A 25,235-nucleotide genomic window follows, 5' to 3' on the forward strand; every position below is an offset into this window, starting at 1 on the left:
ATAATTTGAGGCACACTTTTCACATGTGTCAAGTTTTTGAGGTCAGTGACTGCATTTTTTTAATATTAGAAATTCGAATTACAACAGAGAGTTTTACATTGTACACCCTTAAAGAAGTGTTAATTTACCAGAGTGTCTGGATGTGACCAGGGCATGACTTTTTCTCTCGACTTTCTCACATTTCTTGACCAAGAAATCAAATCTTATTTTTTTCTTATTTCTTTTCATTATTCAAAAGTAATACACACAGAACCCTCATTAGATTATTTAAGGCAATTTCAACGTTTGCATTTCACTCGGTTCATATTCAGTCAGAGGGGATGCCTCTGTCCCCTTAGACATCACGTGTCTCTGCCCTCCACAAACTGCCCATCTGTCATGTCCACACTCAGTGGGCAGCAGAACCGTGAATTCGGTTTCCTGTGCTCGAAGCTGCCAGTCGTGAGCCTTCCCTCCCCTGCAACTCTCAGCTCCAAACAATCCTAACATCCCTCATATTTTACCTGGCAACTAGTACCTAATTCCTTGCTTGCTGGGACACCAGGCAAGTCATCTGAAACACACTTATCTCTTCTCTGATCTCTGAACTCCTCCTGTTTTTCTCCAGTGCCTTCTCCACACTGTACATGGGGATCTCCTGACAAATAGTAATTTAAAGATGTCCCTTCCCTGCTTAAAACCAGCCAGGAAGCTGCTTACGGGACATCTGAGCTCCACACACAACCTGGCTTGGCTGTATTTCCTATTCCGCCAACATTTAATTCCAAAACAACATCCTTCTTGTACTTCCCCTACCCCTTATCCCTCTTCATCCATTCTGTACCTGATGCTGGAAATATCTGCCTTGTCCACTCCACCACTCACTTCTATTTATAAAATTATAGAGTCAAAAACCCCAGCTAACCCCCTGGTGACGTGTCCTCCCTACCCATTATGCCTGGTAATTTTATCATCTTTGCAAATACTTATATTACTTTGATCTTTTTTTTATGAGTCTTCCTCTCCCAAATTGAATGGGGATTTCTAAAAGGAAGACACCATATTTTATCCTTCTTTATATCTTCACTTACACAACATACTGCAGACACTCAAACGTTTGTTGAAGGAATGGATTTTGGAATTAACTTTAACCTCTCGAGATAAAAGCATTAAAAATGAAATACGAAAATACAAAAGACTGAATATATAAAACCTTAAATTCTAAGACACAGACTTGTCTCCAAGTGCCTTGTCATTATGATAATTATACACTAGAGGTGTTAAAGCAGCTTTGAATAAAAGTTAAAAATCACAACTATAAATATTTAAGCAATAATGAACATGGGCTTTCTGTACTATGATGGCCTCTATGATTTACCAGGTTAATATTTCAAATAAGAAAGGAGAGTGGAGATTACTACACACATTTAAGTAATCTTTGTAATTAAATCATAATCGTCTGTGACTATCTCCTGGACTTGTAGGTCATTATTTCATAACAAACTTACTAAGAATGTCACATTCACTCTTAAGTATCATGATACAGTCCAGGCAAATTGATTTCTTTAAAGAATGCTTAAACAACAACTTATTACCACAAAGCAATATAAACATTCAACCTAAATCAACCTCCCTAGACTCATTTGTACAACTGTTTTGTGAGGGAAACTAGAGGCTCCCAACAAAATAATTTTTCCTAGATGATTGTAATATAAAAGGCATTTCATAAAACGATGAGAGTATTTTATAAATGCAAGTTAAAAATAATAAGTTGGATGGACAATAACCTCAGTAGCATTAAAAAAATAAATTCTGAACATGAAATAGGGTCATAACAAAATCTACCTTCTGGAAGACCATTACAACACCCATTACTATTGTGAAAAAGTACAAAACTAACAAGATGTAAAAGGCACACACTCAAAATAAACTGCAGCTGAGTTCGTAACAGGAAAAGGTAAACTGAAAAAAGTGAGGCTCAGCCAGTAGCCCGTTATCCCGTTATCCTCAACAGATGTCTTACCTTCCTCTGCTCAGCTTTTCTTTCTTCCCATTGCTCTGATTACTAGTGGAATTCATATAATAATACATCACCATGTGCATTCCCCAATTAACTCACTGTACTATATGCAGTGAGGGTTTTGCTGTTATTGTTAATGCCACACTGCAAGACGGCCGATATTTGCCATGGAACCTGGAAAGAGGGAAGGCAGAAGGCAAGCAGAGGCAACGAAAGGGTGCTGGTCAACTCTACTGACCCATTTCTCTCAGGCTGCGGAGAAACAAGCACCTTGTCTTCCGCAACGATGAAGAGGGTGTTAAAGGCAGAACAGCTCCTTAGAAAACACTATCACTGGGAGAAGCCTATCTCACAGAAAGCCATGTTTACCTGTAAGAATGCGAGAATTCTTTTCTTAAATAAGATGTTCAAAAACATGGTAACTACTAAACAAAAGAGGTCCATAATACAGATATTGGAAACAACATTCAAACTGTCCCCTCAGGATAGTTTTGTGTGCATGTGTATGGGAGGGCGGCGTTACTGCTTTTAAAATGTCTCATGGTAAATATTAAGGATAGATTGACTGACTTAGGAAACAAGTTTTCAAGTTTGGCCTCCGGAGACCATGCAGCCTAACAAGTCCTGGACGGCACACCTCTGGATCTGAACAATTCCAATCTTTTTTCTCCTGACTAGCTCTTTCCCCTGAACTCCAACTGCCTACTAGACATCCTTCCTTGATGTGTAACAGACATCTTAAACTCACATTTTCAAATTGGAACTTCTTATCTTCCTCCTCAAATCTGCTCCTACATCTCAGTCAATGATTGGTTTTATGACCCCTCTCTTTTTCTCTTACCCCACACACTCAATCACAGAGGAAATCCTGTTGCTTTCACCTTCAAAGTAGATTCATTGCCTAAATCCTTCTCACCATCCGTGCTACCTCCTCCTGGTTCAAGCCAATATTACCTCTCCCCTGGATTATTAAAGGATTCAAGTGGTTTCCCCATTCCTGCCATTTTCTTCTAAATTTTCCCCCCAATATAGCAGCCACTGTGATCATTTGAAAATGCAATTCAGATGTCATTCTTCTGTTCGAAAGCCTTCCACTGGCTTCCCATCTAAGAGTAGAGGCAGACGCTTACCATGGCCAGTCATGTCCTACACATGCTCCCTTTCTGACCTTATCTCCTGTTACACTCCCCCTCCCTTCCTCTGTTCCAGTCTCACTTCCATACCTGGGGGCCTCTACACTTGCTGGTCCTTAGAGAAGCCTGGAGTGCTTCCCTGAAATAACCAAATGCATCCTTCACAAAGGCCACCTTCTCTCCAGGGCCTCTCTGACCACTCAGCCTAAACTGCAAACGCCCTGCCCTGGAACTCCAATGCTAACCATCCGACCTAATGTATGCTGACTTCTTTCTTTGGTTTACATTCCGTATGGATCACCTAAAATGTAAACTTCAACAGAGCAGAGACTTCTGTGTTCCTGGACTCTATCCAGTACCCCATACGGTATCTGGGACGGACAGAAGAGGCATTAAGTAGATAACTGATAAAGTAATGAATGCACGGATCTTATTTAAGTCACTGGTTTCTTCTTTTTTTTCTGTCACTCAAAGTCAAGTCTAATCCTTGCTAAATACTAGTGCCTAGGACAGTATTAGTCTGCAGGGAGAGGTCAAAAAACTTTCTGGAATGAGTTGTTTCCTAATAGGGTCAAAACATATCAAAAACTATTAAGAAGCACTAGTTCTTTTTTCCTTAAAATATGCCGTCTAACAGACAGCTGCTGAGAAACTGCCATCACAGTGATTGACGTATTTACATAACAAAAGGCTCTCCTTACTGATCAATTTTGAATTTATTCTTAAAGATGTCTTCTTCTGAGAGGAGAGGGAAAAAGGGAAAGAACATTTTCTTTAGGTTTCCCTATGAAAGTGAGTAAATCTCTTTTTAGATGTTTCTATCACTCATTTATCTTAAGTGTCCATTCATATTTCCATATGGCATTCCTTAATAATTCTGGGCTGATAAATTTGTTTTTTAAACAACATGCAAATACCTCCATAACAACAACAACAACAACAAAAACCCTCCAAGTTGTTGAAGAGTTTGCCAAAGACCAGTTTGTTCTTAAAGGTTGTTTAGTAGTAGAAACCTTTTTCAAACAAAATCTTCTATCAAAGTTCAAAATATAAAATAAAAATAATGTGCCAGGCTGAATGAAGCACAGGAGGGAAAATAGAACCCATTTTCCAAATTCCATTCCATATGCTAGTATGGCCAGGTGGTGAAAATGCATTGAGTACACTTAGGGTTTGTGCAATTTCCCATATGACCATTATTCTCTAATTTTTAGAAAAGTGCAAAGAGTTTTCAATAGCATAAAGCTCCTATAAATTTCTTGGCCTTGCAGTCCAAAGTTTGCATAAGTGTCGGGAAGACACAGTTGGAATCCACTCACTTAAGTTGAGAATACATATGAAACTTCTATAATAATACAGTATCCAGAGATTCATGTTTACCTGCAGCATTAATGGCACCATAGGCAGATGTGCGTCAACAAGAAATAATCCTTGAAAAAAATAACAGCAACAAGCACCACCACAACAAACGTAGACAATATTTATGCGGTGCTTACTAGGTGCTATTAAAGCTTTATAAATATTTACACATACTAACCTATTTAATCCTCACTACATACCTCTGAATTAAGTCCTGCAATTTATTCCCATTTTATAGGTAAGAAAACTAAGTCCTAGAGTAAAGAAACTCATCCAAGTTTATACCTCTAGCAACGGGTAGATCTGGGTTTGAATCCCCATTGTCTCGCGTCACAGTAATAACAGCTTCTCCCATAATATAACGCCTTTCTAATCTAATTGGAGTCATGTTCTTATTTTGTCCACTGAAATCACTTATTGGAGTAATTACATTAGGCTGGTGCAAAAGTAATAGCAAAAACCGCAATTACGTTTGCAACGACCTAATAATTGTCACTGCCTGCCAAAAAAAATTCCTTAAACCCAGAGGCACATTATACATTTCCGTTTTAACTGCTTTAGTATTTGCATATGATGATATAAGAAAACGGTGTTTCACAAGCTCATCAACAACACCGCTTACACACCAAAATATTTCACAACATAATGACGAATTCTTTCCACATATCCCTATCCGTGTAATTTCCCTTAACAGTTTCTTAATCCTCAAATATGATGGTGCTCTCTCCTACCTCCATCAGCCATGGATGACTGCAGTGGGTTGAATACTGGCGCCCCAAAACCTATGTCCACCCAGCACCTCAGAACACGACTTACTTGGAAATAGCATGTTTGCTGAGGCAATCTGTTAAGGATCTTGAGACGAAATCATCCTGGATTTGGGGTAGGCCCTAAATCAAATGACCAGTGTCCTTATGAGGAGACACAGAGACACAGAGATACGGAGAAGAGGGCAATATGAAAATGATGGCAGAAAAACACCAAGGATTGCAGGCAGACTAGACCTTGAGAGAGGCACTAGATGGTTCCTCCCTGAGAGCCTCTAGAAGGAACCAATCCTACTGACACCTGGATTTCAGACTTCTGTATTCCCGAACAGGTACAGTATAAATTTGTGGTGTAAAGCAACCTAGTGTGCAATTAGTTATGGCAGCCCTAAAAACTAATAAACTACTAACTCAAGATTTTGCGAGCTGCATAAACATAACCTGGTTTCTGGGGAGCAGAGGGCAATTCTCCCTGCAACATCGGGTCGGCTCCCTAGTGCTTCCCCCAAAATAAGACCTAGTCAGACAATCAGCTCTAATGTGTCTTTTGAAGCAAAAATTAATATAAGATCCGGTCTTATTTTACTGTAATATAAGACCAGGCCTTATATAATATAATACACACATAATATAATATAATATAATATAATATAATATAATATAATATAATATAATATAATATCGTTTCCTATATTAATTTTTGCTCCAAAAGATGCATTAGAGCTGATGGTCTGGCTAGATGTTATTTTCAGGGAAACAGGGTAGTTCTTCCCCCATTTAGTTCTATGTCAAGCTTGCGAGCAATGAGATTCAGCAGACTGCCATGTGTTCGTTCCATCCACTACTTCGGTTTCTTTATAGCACATAGATTTGCTGTGTGAAGCTATCCTTCAGCATGCTCTCATTCTGAAATTTTCTTTCATCCACCTTGTTTGTAATTTCCCACTTGATGTTGCAAAACGGCGGTGCAGTAAATACCACTTTACAGCCAGCAGTCTGAGAGCTCCAAGACCTTGGTCGTCACTGTGGGCCTGTCCTGTTACTTGATGCTAGCTATGGCTCATAGGTGACACTGATAGAACTGTTTGAGTAGCTATTTCAAATCTGTAGCTGGCCAAAAATCTGCAAACACTGTAAACTGTTAGTTTCTCGAAAAGATTGATGCTGTAGTGATGCCACTTTCCGTCTGCTAACCTCCCAAAAGATAGAGAGGTCTTCCTGAGGTTGTTTTCTTCTTCATCATCATCTATCAGCCCAAGCAGAGCCGACTCAGGAAATGTTCCGAGCTCAGTATCTCAAAAAACAATCTTTAGCTGCAAGTAGTTCCTCCATGCCCAGCGTTCTTCAATGTCAGTCTACAGAATCCTTCATCCTTCTAGGGATTTTGGCCATGGTCTTTCTATTTTTCACTCTGTTGCTTTCCAAAACAGGTAATATTTGCACTACAAAAGAGCCCAACTATATAAGAGTGCCCAACTTGAATTCCTGATGCCAACTCTGCATAGACAATCCCTGAAAATAAACGGTCAGGATTTAAAACAAAACGCTGTCCATCTGACAGCTTGGACCTGTAGCTCCTTACCAGTACACTGAGCTCACACGTGCACTACCAATATTTTTCATAAGTCCTGTAATTACCTTGTGACTGGCCCCGTGATTGTTCATCATACATTTTATTTTAAAAGTGTTCACTTGTCGAATGTAAAACTTTCCAAATGCTGCCCTTTTAGTAAGCATATGCAATTCTATATGTGAATTACATTTTTAAAATAAATTTATCATTTTTTTTTTTACTGGGCTTGTGGCAATAGTAAAATGATTTTGTGATTCCTAAGTATAGTTATTAGATGGCTACAGATCATCAAATGAGATCATTGCGACCTAACTACATAGGAGGCACAGATTAGCTTTACAGACGTAGCTTGTTACTCTACCATCTACCTGTAGAACCGGTGCTATACAGCTAGGAGACACCAAGTGTTTACACTATGTCCACTGGATAATGAAAAAATAAAAATGAAAAAGCAAAATCATCTATCCATGTCTTCCCTTTTGGAAAAGTGTCAATAGAATTCAGTGTACCTTTATCAGCTACTTGCATTTAATAAAATTACAAGTATTATAGTAGCAAAACAAGGATAAGTGGTATATAAATATTCAGAGGGATATACTGTTTCACCAAAAATAAGACCTACCTGGACAATCGGCTCTAATGTGTCTTTTCAATCAGAAATTAATATAAGACCCCGTATTATATATTATATTATATTATTATTATATTGTTGTTATATTATATTATACCGGGTCTTATATTGTATTTTGCTCCAAAAGAAGTATTAGAGCTGGTTGTCCAGTTAGGTCTTATTTTCGGGGAAACACGGTAGTGAGTAAAAGACAAAAACAAAAAAACAAACAAAAAAAACTTAGCACATTCCAGTGTAAATGAATGCATTCTAAAATAAAATCTAGGCGATGCCATAGTTCTAACCCTGACACTGAATATTCATGAATGTATTTATTTAGAATACTTCAAATACCTCAATGTTTCCTTTTACATGCACTAATTTATGTGTCATGGCTATTCAAACAAGGAATTGAGGCATACTTGTAATTATTTAAAATCATGTGATAATTCATGGTTTGTACAAGAACCTTTGATATTCCTTAATTGACTACTAGTGAGTGAACATCCAACACTGCCGGTCTATGACTGTTTCTTCAACTGCTCTGATAAAATAAAAAATGATTCAGTACGGGCTACTCTACTGTACAGACAAAAAACTCTAAGCGAGAAAAGTCAGTGTATTCATTTGCTGGCGCTGCCAATCACAAATTACCGCAGACTGGGCGGCTTAGCAACAGAAATCCTTTTTCTCACAGTTCTGGAGTCCGAGATCAAGGTGTCAGTAGGTTCTGTTTGTCCTGAAGCCTCTTTCCTTGGCGTGCAGATGGCCACCTTCTCGCTGTGTCCTCACATGGGCGGTCTTCTGTACGCACACGTCTCCGGTGTCTCTCTGGGTCTGTATTTCCTCTTGATACAAGGTGACTAATCAGGTTGCATCAGGGCCCACCCTATAGGCTTCATTTTAACTTCATTACCTTTAAACACCCTATCTCCACTTACAGTGACTTTCTGAGGCATGGGGTTAGGCCTTCAAAATACGGGGACAGAAGTCGGCCCCAAACAGCATATATTTTTGTGCTCTTCACTGACCATTCAATTAAAGCAATATCCTACACAGTTGTATTCTCTAACAAAATTATCTTAATATAAATGCCCCCTAACAGTGTGTTCTGTCAAATTACTTCATTATAATGATAGACATGTACACTACTAATGTGTATTTTAAAACATTTTAATATCCTACAATTGGTTTGAAACATGAAATGATTTATGTATCTCATGAAATTATGAGGCCCCAACTTATATAACCTTGATGACACAGAGGTTCCAACTAACACAATGTTAGTTATGCTGTTAATTCTGTTGCACGATAAACATTTTTATCCATTGACAACACACATTTAAAATTTTCTGCAACTGAATTAGTAGTACTGAGTATTCAAAATATATATCAAACTCACTAATAAATTTTAATTGGTATTTTTGGAAATCTATAGCATAAAGAGGTTAATGTTAGCCTTTGAAAATGCTTTCTGCTTGTTATAGCAGATGAATTTGAAATTTTCAAACACTTTGCAGTTTCCAGGTGGCAGCCACCTGGAAATTAAGTACTCTAAGTGTTCACAGTAGGTGAATCAAAGATAAACATTGGGAATTCAGTAAGGCATTTATCATAAAATGTTGGAAAATCACGAGGAATTGGAAACCAGGAAATGTATTTGGGTAGACAAATATTTGGGTCAGACCAAGAAATTACTAGTTAAAAGCAAACAAAGCCTTAAAAGCAGAGAGGTCTATAAAATGGAGAGGAAAAAAAAAAAATCAAACACAAGATATCAAAGAATGCTCCTCCGGAAAGCTAAAAATGTGGAAACAAACAAACAAAAAAAGTAACAAAATTAGAACTGGGCAATCATTAAATCCATTATGATAATACACTGAATAGTGCGCTTTCTCTAGAAGCTAATGATATTCACAGCAGCTCCAGAAACAGTGTCTAGTCTAGAGTAGGAATTTTTAAACACTGTCGTAAGATTTTCTGGAAAAATCTATGAATTTATCCTTCAGGAAAGAGTGGAATACACAGAAACTTAGGTGAGGTCCCCAGGAAGGACGAGGAAAGAACACCAAACGGAAGGTGACATTTACGTGAAGTCACTTGATGAAGGAGAGAACTAGACAGCATTCCAGACTGCGGCTGCCACTTCCCACAGACTTAACTTAGACACGATCTACCACACAGCTCTCAGCTGGGTGTTGAAACCTATCCAGAAACAGGGCAAAGAGATAAAGGAATAGATGGAAGGGGGCTCAGAAGGATTTTCTCGAGTCAATAAATTTTGGGGACGAGAGGTTAAGGGCACAGGAATAAAGAACCACATTTTAGGCCATATTGTGATGTACATATTGAGATGAAGCTGGAGATGGCACATAAGCTGTTGGATATACACGTACAGAGTTGGGAGGAGAATCTGGGATATAAATTTGTAAGTCACTAATGTTATGATAGTACATAAGCCTGGGGAACTTAAGACATCATCTGAAGAGAAGCTATAGGGAGAAAAGAAAAGGACTCAGTATCGGTTAATAACAGCAATACTTAGATGTTGCACAGCAGAAGAGGAAGAAGTAAAGGATATGGAGAGTAAGAGGGAGGAACCAGTTAGGACAGACGCCATATACAAGGGAGGGAGCCTGGTTTGCACCAAGACACAGAAACTATACATTGGATGGGCAGCAAGCAGTTTCTGACAGAGTAATCAATCATACAACATATGCTTATTAAACGAATGAATGAATGAATGAATGAATGAATGAATGAATAAGGTACAGATTGGACAACAATGGCATTTCTAGAATTCACAGTTGACTATCTAGGGAAGCACGGAAATATATGTTAGAGCTATGATAACCCTAAAAAAGAGAGCTAAACAAGGTGACACTGTAAACTTACTTAGTTTTATTTTAATATACCCCCCCAAAACCCACAGTTTTGTCATATTTCCTACTCATGTATAAAAGATGATTCCAATTTAATAACAAAACAGGTTATGTGAAATAACCAATGAAACTTTCCTAGATTAGAGTTCATTAATTTCACCTGTTTAGACAAGGGAAAAAATATATTCAACCCTTAGAAGTCCAGAAAGGGAAGAAATATTACAAAGGTATACAGAAATGCAATAATGACCCAAAATATTTTCACAGAAATACAACAGAAAAGCTGTAAGCCATTATCTCTTAGAAAAGAAGCAGCCCTAATGAAGTATATTTTTGAAAATTGTCAGACGGATAAGCTCATTAGTTGCAATGAAAGCTTCCCCTGCTGATCCAGGAATACCTAATGGCCAGGATTTGTTATGTCTCAAAAATAAAGGTACTTTTTAATTCATGTGATAGCCCACTGAGGAGATTTCAAATCTGGAAACTTTTAAATAATGATTTTTAAGAGCATTGAAGTTCTCCAAAGCAAACAGATTTTTGATCCAAAACATTACATTTATTCCTCTAAAATCTCATTCATTAATAGGATAATATAAACATAAAAAGAAATTATGCTCAACAATCACCTACACTATCAAAAATTATCTCAGCGATGGTTATTGTATTTCAGAAGTGAAGGTGGCCACTCTCAGTGAAACACATTAACACTATCTGCTGACCTATCTGCATACTCGTGCCTCAGCTTTAGCAGATGGAAACTAAAACCCCCCTAGGCCCCAGAATGCCCCATAGAAACACCAAAAAAGAAAACAAACGGAAGAATCTAATTACCAAGTTACGACTCTGCACACCCTTAGGAAAAGTGAAATATTTTTCAAAGGCAAAATATCATAATATTTATACGGAATTTTAAGTACAGTCAGAAGAATAAAGATAGATAAATGGTACTTTAAGAACTTAATTTATGAACAAAAATTGCTAGAAAATAAATTCGACGATGAAAAATGCATCTGAAAAACAAGTGTGTTCAGGCTTACTGTTCGGTTTTAGAACCAGTAGGAAAGATGATGAAGTGATCAGAAATGCAAACTGCTGTTAGCAGAAAATGCTTGCACTGCTTTAATTCTTGCTAAAGACCTAATGTTGATAGAAGCTATTAACTACTCAACTACCTTTTCCATAGAAAAATCATTTGCTCTATATTTTGAGGCACTTTGCACCCCTTTTTTCATCTAGCAATCTGATACTTACCAACTTTAACATCCTTCAAAATATCCATTTTTCAATTCTTTTTCATCCCATTTATTCTAATTTTATTCCAAAATCTCACTTTAGGAATCTCATTTTAGGAAGGCTGCCTTCCCTAAGTTAAAGAGCCACTTAAAAGCTATTTTAAGTATCAATGAGTTATTTTTAATGTTTTTCTTCCGTCTGGGCTCTTTGGCCTTATCTTCACATTATTTAAGAAAATAATTTGGATTATTTCCATTCTTAACTTTCACTTACACACTTATACACACATACACACACACAATCTGATACCAAGGACACATTAAGATAGCACAAGAGCAAAGTAAGCAATATCATTAGATGATGAAGCAGAAGTGAAAGGTAAAATAAAGAGAGTTTAACTTTGGTCTTAAAAATCCAGACTAATATTTCCAACTCCCCCCTCTCTCCACAGGCTGCATGAGATGAACACTTCAAAGAAACATAAATCTCAGGAAAAAGTGGCAAAGAACTTCTGATCTGATCACACGCTTTTTTGTAACTCAAGTGCTACAACCCCCATTTTGTCAAAGAAAAAACTATTGAAAGGGGGTAGGGAATGATAAAAGTGATTGTTTTTTTTTTTTTAATTTAAGAAGGAATAGTCACTATAGTATGGTATCCTTCTATAAGTTGACGAATTCCAATTTTAACAATGAAAAACAGATTACAAAATAATTTGATATTACTAATAACCAATGGTCAACACACAAAAAAAAATACAGATGGAGACCAGCCCAGTGGCTCAGGTGGTTGGAGCTCCGTGCTCCTAACTCTGTGGGCTGCCGGTTTGATTCCCACATGAGCCAGTGGGCTCTCAAACACAAGGGTGCCGGTTCGACTCCCGCAAGGGATGGTGGGCCCCGCCCCTGTAACTAAGACTGAACATGGCACCTTGAGCTGAGCTGCCGCTGAGCTCCTGGATGGCTCAGTCGGTTGGAGTGCGTCCTCTCAACCACAAGGTTGCCGGTTCTGACTCCCACAAGGGATGGTGAGCTGCGCCCCCTGCAACTAGCAACTAGCAACGGCAACTGGACCTGGAGCTGAGCTGCACCCTCCACAACTAAGACTGAAAGGACAACAACTTGACTTGGAAAAAAATCCTGGAAGTACACACTGTTCCCCAATAAAGTCCTGTTCCCCTTCCCCAATAAAAAAATCTAAAAAAAAAAAAAAATACAAATAGTCCACCATTTTAAATTAGTTGTCTTCCAATATGTATACATTTTGTATATATAAACCTATACATTTGTATATATTCATACAAATGTGTATTCATTCATAAATTGGTTGTTTGGAGCCAATTAAATTTTTTTTCCCCATAGAATCGATGTGATATACAAATGAAAACTAGGTTCCTCAGGTGGCCAAAAAAAAATCGCATTTACATCATATTATAACCAACTATTCATAATAGTTCGACCCTTTATAACCTGATCAAGGCTCATAGTCAAGGCTAGAAGCAGGTAAGAAATTTGGGCATTAGGAAGGAGTGAATGGAATCTCTGGCAGTGTGGTGTCTATGAGGACAAAGAAAAACAGCTCCGGGTGGAGACAGATTTAGGACTCAGGCAAAGGGGACTAAATTGTCCCAAAGTGCTTGTGAATGACACTGGATCAAGAGAGCTTCCCACTGGCCAGAAGGCTTAGCAGCAGAGAGCTGGCAAGCATTCAAAGGTTTAAACTGCAAAACAATGTATTTTTTAATAGAGGGCTTCATTATCTAATCAAATTAAACTCATAGCTCCAATAATGACAATTCATGAAACAAATGTTCTACAGTTTCCTATTTTTAAAATGACATATTCACAATGAAAACACTGTGACAAAATAGCAAGTATGTTCAAATAAAAGGCATTGTTTTCTGTGTTTAAGAACTAACTACAGAGCCAGAGCAATTAAATGTTTTCTATAAAAGTACAAACCTTTACTAGCTTTGTCCAAATGTTCCAAATCATCCACAAAATTCAGGATATCAGGGTACTTTTCTTCACATATTTCCACCAGAAAATGAAGTAGTGTTATTTTCTGATCTGCTGATTTCGTGTCCTTTAGCTAAGCAGGATGAGAGGGAGAAAAAAAACAGATGATCAAATATGTTTATTTCAATGATGTCAATACTGTATTTTGTAGATAAGAATAAATGAGTTGTAAAATTAGTTAATTCTATTGTGGAAAAGCAAATATTTAAATACTTGAAAAGCTCTTCTTTACATATTGTTGTTTGGTCAAAATCATTAATAGGAATTGAAAAGAAGGAAAAAGTGTAATCCAATCCAGTATGTCACATTTTATGGAAAAAAATATATATATGGTAAATACCTAGGAAAACAGAAAAACCTGAAAGTCTATACAATTGTGGGACTTAAAACAACCTGGACATTTGTTCATTTCTTCATTCGGCACACACATACAGAATGCCTATTAGAGACCTCCGGAGCCAGAGATACAACAAAGAAGTCACGGAGCCAATCCTCAGAAGCTGTTCAGTGAAAAACAAATACCAAACTAACAAAAAAACCCAGAAAATACATATTTACCCTAGTGTGACAAGCGCAGTATAGTAAAACTAATCACAAAGTACATCTAGGATTAGTACATGATATCCGAATTGACGACGGGTAGACAGGAAGCTGTATGGGCTTTGGGAAGAAAATTCAAAAGCTCACATCCTGGGCAGATGGAGCAGCCACTGAAAAAGGCCACGGATGAGGGAGAAAATGACACATTTGAGGAATCTCAGTGACTCCAAAATAAAAGTGGGTGTTGGAAAGCACAAGTAGGTAGACTAGAAAGACAGAAATCTGGCAAGACAGGAAAAGACAAGAAAATAAAAGGAAAGGTCGGTCATGCAATGGAAAAAGGATTTTGATCCCTACAAATTGGGAGTTTTTAAACAGATGAGAGATGGTCAGATGAACAATTTAGAAAGCTCCCTGCAGGGCAATGTGGATAAAATATTAGGGCAAGGGTAATAACAGAAGCAGGAAGGGTAATTGAAAAAGCTGTAGCAATAGCCCAGTCAGGGAAAGACGATCGCCTGAGCTGAGGTAATGCTTCAGGAACAGAGCTAATGGGTCAGCGTGGGCATGGAAACCCAGAATTCCACTAAGTGAAACCGGACAGAAAGGATGAGAAACAGATTTGGGCGGGGTGGGCAGTGGAAATAATCATTTCAGTTCTGAACAAGTTGAGTGTGAAGTTTTTAAGTAACATCCAAGTAGAAATGTCCACAAAAAATGTAAGTTTATATAGGTGTAGAACAGTGTTTCTCAACCTTTTTTTCATTATTGCCAACTAAGGAGCTTTTTAAGATATTTTTTTCCCTAATCATTTGCACTGATGGAATTTTAAAGCCATGGGTACACTGTATATGTTTATACACTGTATGTGTATCTGTGCTTTACACATGAAAAGAGTAAGATTAGACATTTTTGCTCCCCAAGAATAACTTTCTCTCCTTTGGGGTAATAAACTATTAAACTGTTGAGAATCTCTTGGTTGGGTGGGGGGCGGGTAGAACTCAGAGGAGGAAACTGATCTAAGAGTACCAGCTTGTAAGCTGTTAAAAAGCGAATCAAATAAAGTCAAACAAGTATACAGACTGAAAGGAATGACAGAGGCCTGAGAACTCGGATGACCACACCCCATTCTGAAATGGCCAAGGAATGCAATCCAAAAGGAGAGGTGGTAAAGCTGAAATCTCAGCAAGGAGGAGGGTTAGCTTAGGTTTTGGGTGATGGGCGTTGGGTGTGAATATAGGGCAGATACGGAATCTGGTAGTGTTCCCACAACTGAGTAATCATTCAGAGCAGATCCATATGTAAGGGACGGGGACACTCTTTGCATACTAGGATTTAATTTAGAGCTGGAAAGTCTTGGCCTACCTAATTGGGCACAGCCCTATATACTTGTTTCCTTTCCAACAATCTCCCACTTTAAAATAGGGGTGTGTGCCTGTGTGTGTGTGTGTGTGTGTGTGTGTGTGTGTGTGTGTGTGTATAAATATGTATCTCCATATGTAATCTTTTTACAAATTCTACATCACTAAATACTATATCGCTATCAGCAAAACATCAAATAACAGTTAATATATAATAGAAGAATAGGAGCAATTCTGTGTCATCATAAATATTAATATGCACCACAATTTATTAACGTAAAAACTGTAATATTCCTGGAAACATACAACTACCTATAGACAGCCTGGCTTTCACATGATTCGCCATGTAATAGGTTCAAATGCTATGTTACCCTATTTAACACACAAACCATTGTCAACCACTATCTTGTACACTTGAAATGAATATAATATTGTACGCCAACCATAATTTTTTTTAATAAGAATGGTTCTTGGCACTTTAAAAACTGGTATCAACATTTAATCCATTATTTAATGCCTTTCAAAAGGAACACAGATCACAACATCCAGCTGAGTGTTTTGAAAGAGTATACTTCAAAAAATGACTTGATTGCCAGCTAGATTGTCACTAGGCATGCATGGCTGACCTGGAATGTTAAAACGTGCCTTTAGTCACACAGCCTTGGGCAGATTACTGGACCTTAGTTTCCACACAAATAAGTGAAATAAGAATATGGAGTAGACAGAGCAAGAGAACTCTAAATTCATTTTCCATTCCAAAAATAGTAAGTATACATGATAGTGGACTTAGAAGACATAGAAAACGCAAATCTGAAAAATGGAAGAGTAAAACTGAAGAAGCCTGCTTATAGTCTCAGTTCAGAAGTTCTTTTCGCATGCTTGGGTCAGTTAGAATTTTTCTATGAGTTTGCGTTTTACACATATTGAGGATGTTAACCTGATTTATATAGTTGAAAGGTAACTTGCGACTATATAACTGCATTCATGTTATCATCTTGAATGGATAAGGGCAGATTAAAAGGAGCAAACTTTCACAAATATAATAGTTTTCTCATATACAATCAAGAGTTAGCATAAAAGCTGACTTTTTTTTAAGCATCCTTGTAGTGCAGCTCTTTTATTTCCATTCCCCATCCCCCTTTAATGCAATCACGACCTGGGGAATCCTGTCCCCAGTGGACACTCAGCTCCTGTCACCAGTTTACAGCCTTTTTTACCATGCTCCTTTCATGGGAAACTAGATACACAGCCTTGGTGGAATGTTAAGATAAGCACCATCTACTTGTATAATGTGGAAAACCCGGAAAGAGTGTTCCAGTACTATTTGTGATATAGCTAAACAGCCAGCAACTACTAGAATTAATGTATCCAGAAATCTCTATGATCCATCAATAACCAGCAGGATCAATCTTGATCTTTATTCATGAGCAATAAGAATTCAGAATTACTAGCTTGTATAGCATCTACCAGTAGATATTAAGTATGCAGGTTAAACACAGATTCGAGTATTCAGAGACAATCATAAAGCTAAACACTCATTTATGGAGGATGGTGCTATCTTGGCTATATTATCAAAAACATCAACTGATTAGCAAGTAGTATGTTGGTATCAGTTTAACATTAAGAAGTATACTGACTGAATAAACGGAAGCAGAATTCTCCCATTTTTCCCAACTCTGTATTTAACAATTGTGACACTAAAAAAACGCCTCAAATCTCCAAATACACTAAAAAAAAAAAAAAAAAAAAAAAAAAAAAAGGAAAGAAAAATCCCTCAAATAGTCAAATAAATCTGAAATTAAACCTAATACATAAGAAGCTCAGAAAGGAAACACAGATAGAGACCAAAAATTGCATAATGCGGCCAAGGTATTTTTTTTGATTCAATTACTCTATTCCCTTCCTCTTTCCCCAAATCAAAGAAGGAGGAGGAGGGAGAAGGAAGAGGAAAAGGAGGAGGAGACAAAGCCTTCCAACATCATGAAAGCAGAATAAAATGGATTTTTCAGTCTTTGTATATTTTTCTTCATCTTTTTGATAAACATTAACAATAAAAAGGGTACATTCTATTTCTACTGATTTCTCAAATCAAACATAATCAGTGATTGAGCTATTATTGAAGAGGTAAAGCATGAGATGTAGTGATAATTTTGCTCAAGGGAAAAACCAACCTGAGCCCATTCTGGAATGCTAGCTTTTGGAAAGAAAATGAAGCTCAAAAATTTGCTTTAAAATTCATTTAAGTTTAAAAAATATGCTCTATTTGAATTTAACAGACATTGCTTGACAGAATTCCTTTTGTATTATTGTCAAGAGATTTATCTTCCTGATGAGTAATCATCACTGTGAAGTTGAATTTCTTATTTATATATTGTTTCTTTAAGGTACATTTAATGTGGCATAGACGTCAAATAAACAAAAAGATGGATGGAGTTTCTTCAACTGCTATGTTCATTCCAGACAAAATAATGTTAACAGTAGATCCTGTAATAAATCATGGACTAGTTGTCAGTCTGAAGCAGAACTTCTTTGTAGCTACAATGCAAGGTTTTGGAATATTTTTAAGGCATTCAGCACATATTTGGATGACATTTGAAGAATACTCCATTGTTTTACTCACAATGAAGAAAATCCTAAAATAAAATAAAGCAGTATCTTCTTGTTGATCTTCAGAATTCAAAGACTAACCCTTCACTCTTTGAATAATGAAACTTCTATCTGAAGAATATTGTCAAATTAGTAATTATCTTCCTATTGTGTTCCTATAATCTAAGTATGTAGTAAAACAGCACTGAATCTTTACGTATTGTAGACAATACTGAATACCAGAAAAATGACAAAATTATGGGAGTCTGGAATGGCTCCATGAACATTCTAGAAGACCCTAACTTGTGAATGGCATTAATGCTGAGGATGATCGCCACGGCTCTCCTTATGCACCACTTACCATGAGACCAGGACTAGCCAAAAAAATTACATGTTTCATGCTTAAAACACACAGCATCCCTATGAAACAACAACTGTTATTATACCCATTATTAAGGAGAAGAAAAAAGAGATTTGAGAGATCACGTAGTGTACCCCAGTTCATAGAGCTGCTATCTGGTAGAGCCAAGATTTGAACCTATGTCTGTGTGAATTCAAAATATAGAGCCTCTACAAAAATCTTTATTTATTGGGGCTTATGATTAGTCATCAAAAGAAACAAAATTCTCAAAAACAAAGTGGACAAAAATGGTAGTAAGACAACAAAAGAACATGATACAATTTAAAATAATGAAGCTCACTAACCTGGAAATTGCAGCCTGGAAAGCCTCTAAAAATGGGCACCCTCTAGACAGAGGTCATATTTAGTTCTGAGAGCATGACATTCTTTCTGTCGTTTTGTCTATAAAATTAACGAAATGCCACCTGCATTGTATCACTCAGACAGCAAGTCTTTCTATATTACTAATGCATCGGTGCTGACAAAATAGTGTATGAACACGGTTGGTGAAAAGATATCTGTAAAGTTTAACCTTCGACAGACTTAAGTATATTTACTAACATTATATTTCATCTTAAATCCTTTTCAGAATAAAGTGATTCGTATATGAATGAAAGAGCATCTGTAAATATAAGTTTAAGGTATCCACACAAAAATGGACGTGTGAACACAAACTTTAAAAAAAAAAAAATCTTTTGCTCAGATAAGAAGTTCAAAAAGTCGATGTGCAGGTACAAATTCATTTATGCAACCAACCACAACTATAGAATGGATAATATTTTCTGATATGCATAAATACATTTTAAAAAAATCATTGTGCTAATTAAATTTTTCAAAAAGATGGTGTTCCCCTCTAAAATGAGTGGAATTAAAAATGTTAATATGAACAAGATGCTTAGAATTATGTTAGTGCCATAACCATTTTTCATATCTATAACAAAACTTTTATAATGTTTTTAACAATAGAGATCAATTGACACTAGGTATTAACAAAATAGATAATTGGGTAAATTTATGGCATTCATATATAAAATTTTCTTATATTTATTGTTTAATTTTCATTTTTAAATGAGAGTTGAAACATTAAATTAGCAAGGAAATCCTTTAAATAATGTGGACTTCTGAAAAATAAGCTGGTTTCTACCACATCTCCACAGACATACTTCTCTTAATTGAATTATATTTTTAACATACTTCTCTTGGATTTTAGTAAGCACAGAAACTTCAATATGAAAAGCATTTTTGTGTTTCAGTAAAATTTTAGCTTATTACATTATCTATTGTATTATTCAATGTTTTGTTTATTTATAATGCCCCCTTATTCCACAAGAGATTCAAAAAGGCTCAGTACCTTTTAGTTAATACAAATGGATCAAATTCATTAATTTTAAATTAAACGTGTTTTACCTTCTATTTGTTTTACTTAAGACTATTTTTGAGAGCAGTTTCAGCTTTACAAAATATAAAAAAAGAGCAGAAAATAGAGTTCCCATGTATTCTCTTCTCCACACACACAAATCCCCCTATTAATAGCATTTTGCATTAATGTGGTACATTTCTTACAACTGCTGTGCCCATATCGATACATTATTTACTAAGATCCACCGTACACTTTGCAGTGCCATAGGTTTTGACAAACACATAATGTCACTTATCTACCATTACAATGTCCTACAGAATAGTTTCACCACCCTAAAAAACTCCGTGCTTTACCTATTCATCTCTTCCTTCTTCCCTCTCCTCCACAACTGTGGCAACCACTGCTTTTTTATTTTTTTACTGTCTCTATAAAATTTGTCTTCTTCAGAATGTCATCTACAGTTGACTCTTGAACAATGCAGGAGATAGGGGTGCCATCCCCCCAGTTCAGTATAGATTTTGATTCCCAAAAACTTAACTACTAATAGCCTTCTCTTACAGATATGCCTCAATAACAACAAATAATCAATTAACACATTTTGTATGTTACACGCATTATATACTGTATTCTTACAATAAAGTAATTTAGGGAAAATGGTAAGAAAATCACAAGGGAAGATGGCAAAGTAAATGTTGTGTTTGCCTTCTCTTATGATCACATCAATATTACAACTAAACTACAGAACAACCATCAAGAATCACCTGGATCTAGCTGAGCTGAAGCCCTATAACTAAAGACAATCAGAAGAAACCACCTCGAGACTGGTAAGACTGCAGACATGCAGAATGGTCTGGTCCCACACCCCACTGTGAAGATTAAAAAACGGGAGGACTATCTCAGCTGCAGAGGTGAGACTGAGGAGTACCAGTCCCACACCAGGATCTCCAGCCCAGGATTCCAGAACCACGGAGAGAAGTCCCCATAACTTCTGGCTGTGAAAACCAGCAGAGATTGTGGGTGAGTGAGAGGAGGGGGGCTGCAGTCCCAGGTGCTCCTCTTAAAGGGATTGCACATGGACTTACTCACTGATGAACTCACTTGCTCTGAGCTCCAGCACTGAAACAGCAATTTGAAAGGCACCAGGGACATACAGGGAGAAACTGAATTGTCTTGTAGCTTTCTCCCAGATGGAGCTGAGCTGCGCCCTCCACAACTAAGACTGAAAGGACAACAACTTGACTTGGAAAAAGTCCTGGAAGTACACACTGTTCCCCAATAAAGTCTGTTCTCCTTTCCCAATAAAATCTTTAAAAACAAAACAAAACAAAACAAAACAAAACACTGGTTATAAGGATGCTCAATCATCTCAGGGAGAAATTCAACAAAGAAAACATAAAAATGGAGATAGAAAATATTAAAAAGAACCAGTCAGTAGTGAAGAATGCAGTAACTGAAATGAAAAATACATCAGAAGGAAACAGCAGATTAGATGAAGCAGAGGATCAAACCAGCGATTTAGAAGATAATGTAGCAAAAGACACCCAATCAAAACAGCAAAAAGATAAAAAGGATTGAAAAATGAGTATAGTTTAAGGGGCCTCTGGGACATCAAGTATACCAACATTTGCATCATAGTGGTACCAGAAGGAAAAGAAAATGAGCAAGGAATTGACAAGCTATTTGACGAAACAGTTATGGAAGTTCCTGGTGAAGGAACTAGACATACAAGTCCAGACAGTACAGAGAGTTTCATACAATATGAACCCAAAGAGGCTCACACCAAGACACATCATAATTAAAATGCTAAAGGTTAAATACAAAAAGGGAATCTTAAAAGCAGCAAGAGAAAAGCAGTTAGTTACCACAAGGGAGCTTCCATAAGACTGTTAATTGATTTCTCAACAGAAACTTTGCAGGCCAGAAGGGATTGGCAGAAAATATTCAAAGTGATGAAAAGCAAGGACCTACAACCAAGATTACTCTACCCAGCAAAGCTATCATTTAGAATCTGAGGACAGATAAAGAAATTTCCAGAGAAGAACAAGCTAATGGAATTTATCAGCACCAAACCAGTATTACAAGGAACATTAGAGGGGTTTCTTTAAGAAGAGGAAAAAAAAGATCAAAAGCATGAACAATAAAATGGCACTAACTACATATCTATCAACAATTACTTTCAATGTAAATGGATTAAATGCTTCAATCAACAGACATAAAGCTGCTGAATAGATAAGAAAACATATGCTGCCTACAAGAGACTCACTTCAGATCAAAAGACACACAGACTGAAAGTAAAGGGATGGAAAAAAATATTTCATGAATATGGAAATGAAACAAAAAATCTTGGGTAGCAATACTTATACCAGACAAAATAGATTTTTAAAACAAGGGCTATACCAAGAGTCAAGAAGGACCCGGTAATTCCACTTCAGATTATTTATGAGAAGAAACTCAAAATGCTATTTTAAGGGGATATGTGCATCCATATGTTTATTAAAGCATTGTTTACAATGGTCGAGATGTGAAGGCAGCCTGGGTGTGCATCGATGGAAGACTGGATAAAGAGCCAGTGGTACATATATACAGTGGAATATTGTTCGGCCAGGGAAGGGAATAGGTTCTTGCCATCTGTGGTGGCATGAATGGACCTGGAGGGAATCGGGTTGTGTGGAGTATGTCAGACAGAGACAGACAGATGCAATGTGATTTTGCTTACATGTGGAATCTAAAGAACAAAAATAAACAAACAAACAAAACAGAAACAAACTTATAAGATACAGAGTACATTCTGATGGTTGCCAGATGGGACTGGGGATTGAGAGGTGGGTGAAAAAGGGGAAGAGATTGAGAAGTGTAAATGTTTTATTACAAAGTAGTCATGGGAATGTAGGGTACCAAATAAGGAATATTGTCAATAATATGGTAATAATTATGTATGGTGTCAGATGGATTCTAGAGTTATCGGGAGGGGGGATGGAGGCAGGGTGAAAAAGGTGAAGGGATTAAGAAGTACAAATTAGTAGTTACAAGTAGTCGTGGGGATGTCAAATGCAGGGAATATACTCAATAACATGGTAATAACTCTGCATGGTGCCAGGTGGGTACGAGACTAGTTAGGAGGATCACTGCTTAAATTACATAAATGTCTAACCACTATGCTGTGCACCTGAAATTAATACTGAAAACTAAACAAACAAACAACAACAAAAAAAAAACAGATAAAACCAGACTCACAGAAACAGAGCAAACTAAATGGATGGTTGCTACAGGAGAACTTCCAGGTATAAAATAAAGAAGCCATGGAGGTGTAGTGCAAAGCACAGGGTCTACAGTCAATAATATTTTAATAACTTTGCATGATAACAGATGGTTATGACACTTAGTGTGGTGATCATATTGTAAGGTACATAAACGTCAAATAACTATGTTGTACACCTGAAACCAATACACTACTGTATGCCAACTACACTTCAATAACAAATTAAAAAAAAAAAAAGAAAATCAGAAGGAAACTAGACCTACTGCATTTATAGAAACCATTCTGCATAAGTGTACATGAGCAGTTCACACCCATGTTGTTCAAAGGTCAACTGCAGTTGGACACACAGTATGCAGCCTTTTTAGATTGGCTTCCTTCACTCAGTAACATACATTTAAGGTTCCTCCATGTCTTTTCTTGGCCTGAGAGATCATTTCTTTTTATCGCTGAATAAAAATCTATTGTACGAATCTATCAGTTTGTTTATATCTTCACCTACTAAAGGATATCTTAGCTGCTTCCCAATTTTGGCAAATATGAATGAAGGTGCTATAAACACAGCTTTTCAACTCCTTTGGGTATACAGGAGTGCAATTACTGAATCTTATGTTAAAGCAGGGAATAGCTTTGTAACTGCCAGTCTTCCAAAGTGGCTGTACCATTCTGCTTTGCTTTCAGCAGTGAATGCGAGTACCTGTTGCTCCAGATCCTCACTAGCATTTGGTGTTGTCAGTATTTTGGATTTTAGCCATTCTAATAGATGTGCAGTGGTGTCTCGTTGTCTTAGTTTGCAAATTCCTAGTGACAGGATGTTAAATATCTTTTCATACATTTATTTGTCGTTTGTAAACCTTCTTTGGTGGAGAGTCTAGTCAGGTCTTTTGACCATTTTTTAAAATTGGGTTGCTTTCTTATTGTTCAATTTTAAGAGATTTTTTATATATATATTTTGTACAAGTCCTTTATCAGATATTTGTTTTCCAAAGATTTCCTGTTAGTATGTGGTTTGTCTTTTCACTCTCTTAACTGTCTTTAGCAGACCAGAAGTTTTTAACTTATGAAGTCCTACTTACCAATTTTTTCTTTCATGGATCTTACTTTTGATGTTGTACCTACAAAGTCATCACCAAATCCAAGATCATAAATTTGTTTTTTCATGAATTTGTTTTTTCATTGTGTAAAGTTCCCTTTCTTGTAATGTTAGATCTTCCCTCATGTTATATTCCACAAGTTGTTTAGTTTGTGTTTTACATTTAGGTCTGATCCGTTTTAATTTTTGAACAGTATAAAGTCTGTGCCTAGATGTATATTTTTAGCATGTGTATCCAATTGCCCCAACTCCATTTCTTTAAAAGACTATTCTTTGTCCATTGAATTGACTTTGCTCCTTCATCAAGATCAGTTGACTATATCTGCATGTGTCTACTTCTGGGCTGTCTATTCTGTTCCATTAATGTTTTTGTCTTTTTTTCCCTTCCAGATAAAAACAATGCTTTGATTATTGTAGCTCTACTGAGGTCAGGTAATGTGAGTCTTCTGACGTTGTACATCTGCTGTGTTGTGTGGATATTCTGGGTTTTTACGCCCTGATATAAACTTTATAATCAGTTTGTCAACATTCACAAAATAACCTACTCGGATTTTTACTGGGATTGCATTGAAGGTATAGACCAGGTTGTGAAGAACTGACATCTTAACAATATTGAATATTCCTTTCCATGAACATAGAATATATATTTCTTTATTAAATCCTTGATTACTTTCATCAAAGTTTTTTAGTTTTCCTAATATGGATCTGGTACATATTTAGTGAGATTAATACCTAAGTATTATTTTTTTGGTGCTAACATAAATGATATTCTTTCTTTAATTTCAAATCCCAATTGTTCATTGCTAGTATTAGGAAAGTGATTGATTCTTTTATGTTAACCTCATATCCAGAAACTTTGCTATAATGGCTCTTTAGTTCCATACCTGGAATAAACCCCATTTAGTTATGGGTTACAATTCTTTTTACATATTGTGGGGTTTTATTTAAAATATCTTGTTGAGGAGTTCTGCACCTCTGTTTGTGAGAGATACTGCTAAAATTTCCCTTTCTTGTAATGTCTCTGTCTGGTTTTTGTATGCACCCATTTCACCACCATATTCT

At 36.6% G+C, this 25,235-nt stretch overlaps 1 protein-coding gene across 4 annotated transcripts in view; it reads right to left on the reverse strand.

Moving 5' to 3' along the window:
* Nucleotides 1-25,235, reverse strand: part of DIAPH3 (diaphanous related formin 3) — a 441,105-nt gene that overhangs the window by 163,441 nt on the left and 252,429 nt on the right. For all 4 annotated transcript variants that reach the window (XM_033105125.1, XM_033105126.1, XM_033105127.1 and 1 more), the window contains one exon: nucleotides 13,521-13,650. In XM_033105125.1, the coding sequence (XP_032961016.1) occupies nucleotides 13,521-13,650 (130 nt within the window). The remainder of the gene's footprint in view (nucleotides 1-13,520; nucleotides 13,651-25,235) is intronic.

This window comes from Rhinolophus ferrumequinum, chromosome 4 (genome assembly GCF_004115265.2).
Source record: "Rhinolophus ferrumequinum isolate MPI-CBG mRhiFer1 chromosome 4, mRhiFer1_v1.p, whole genome shotgun sequence".
NCBI classification, from domain to species: Eukaryota; Metazoa; Chordata; class Mammalia; order Chiroptera; family Rhinolophidae; genus Rhinolophus; species Rhinolophus ferrumequinum.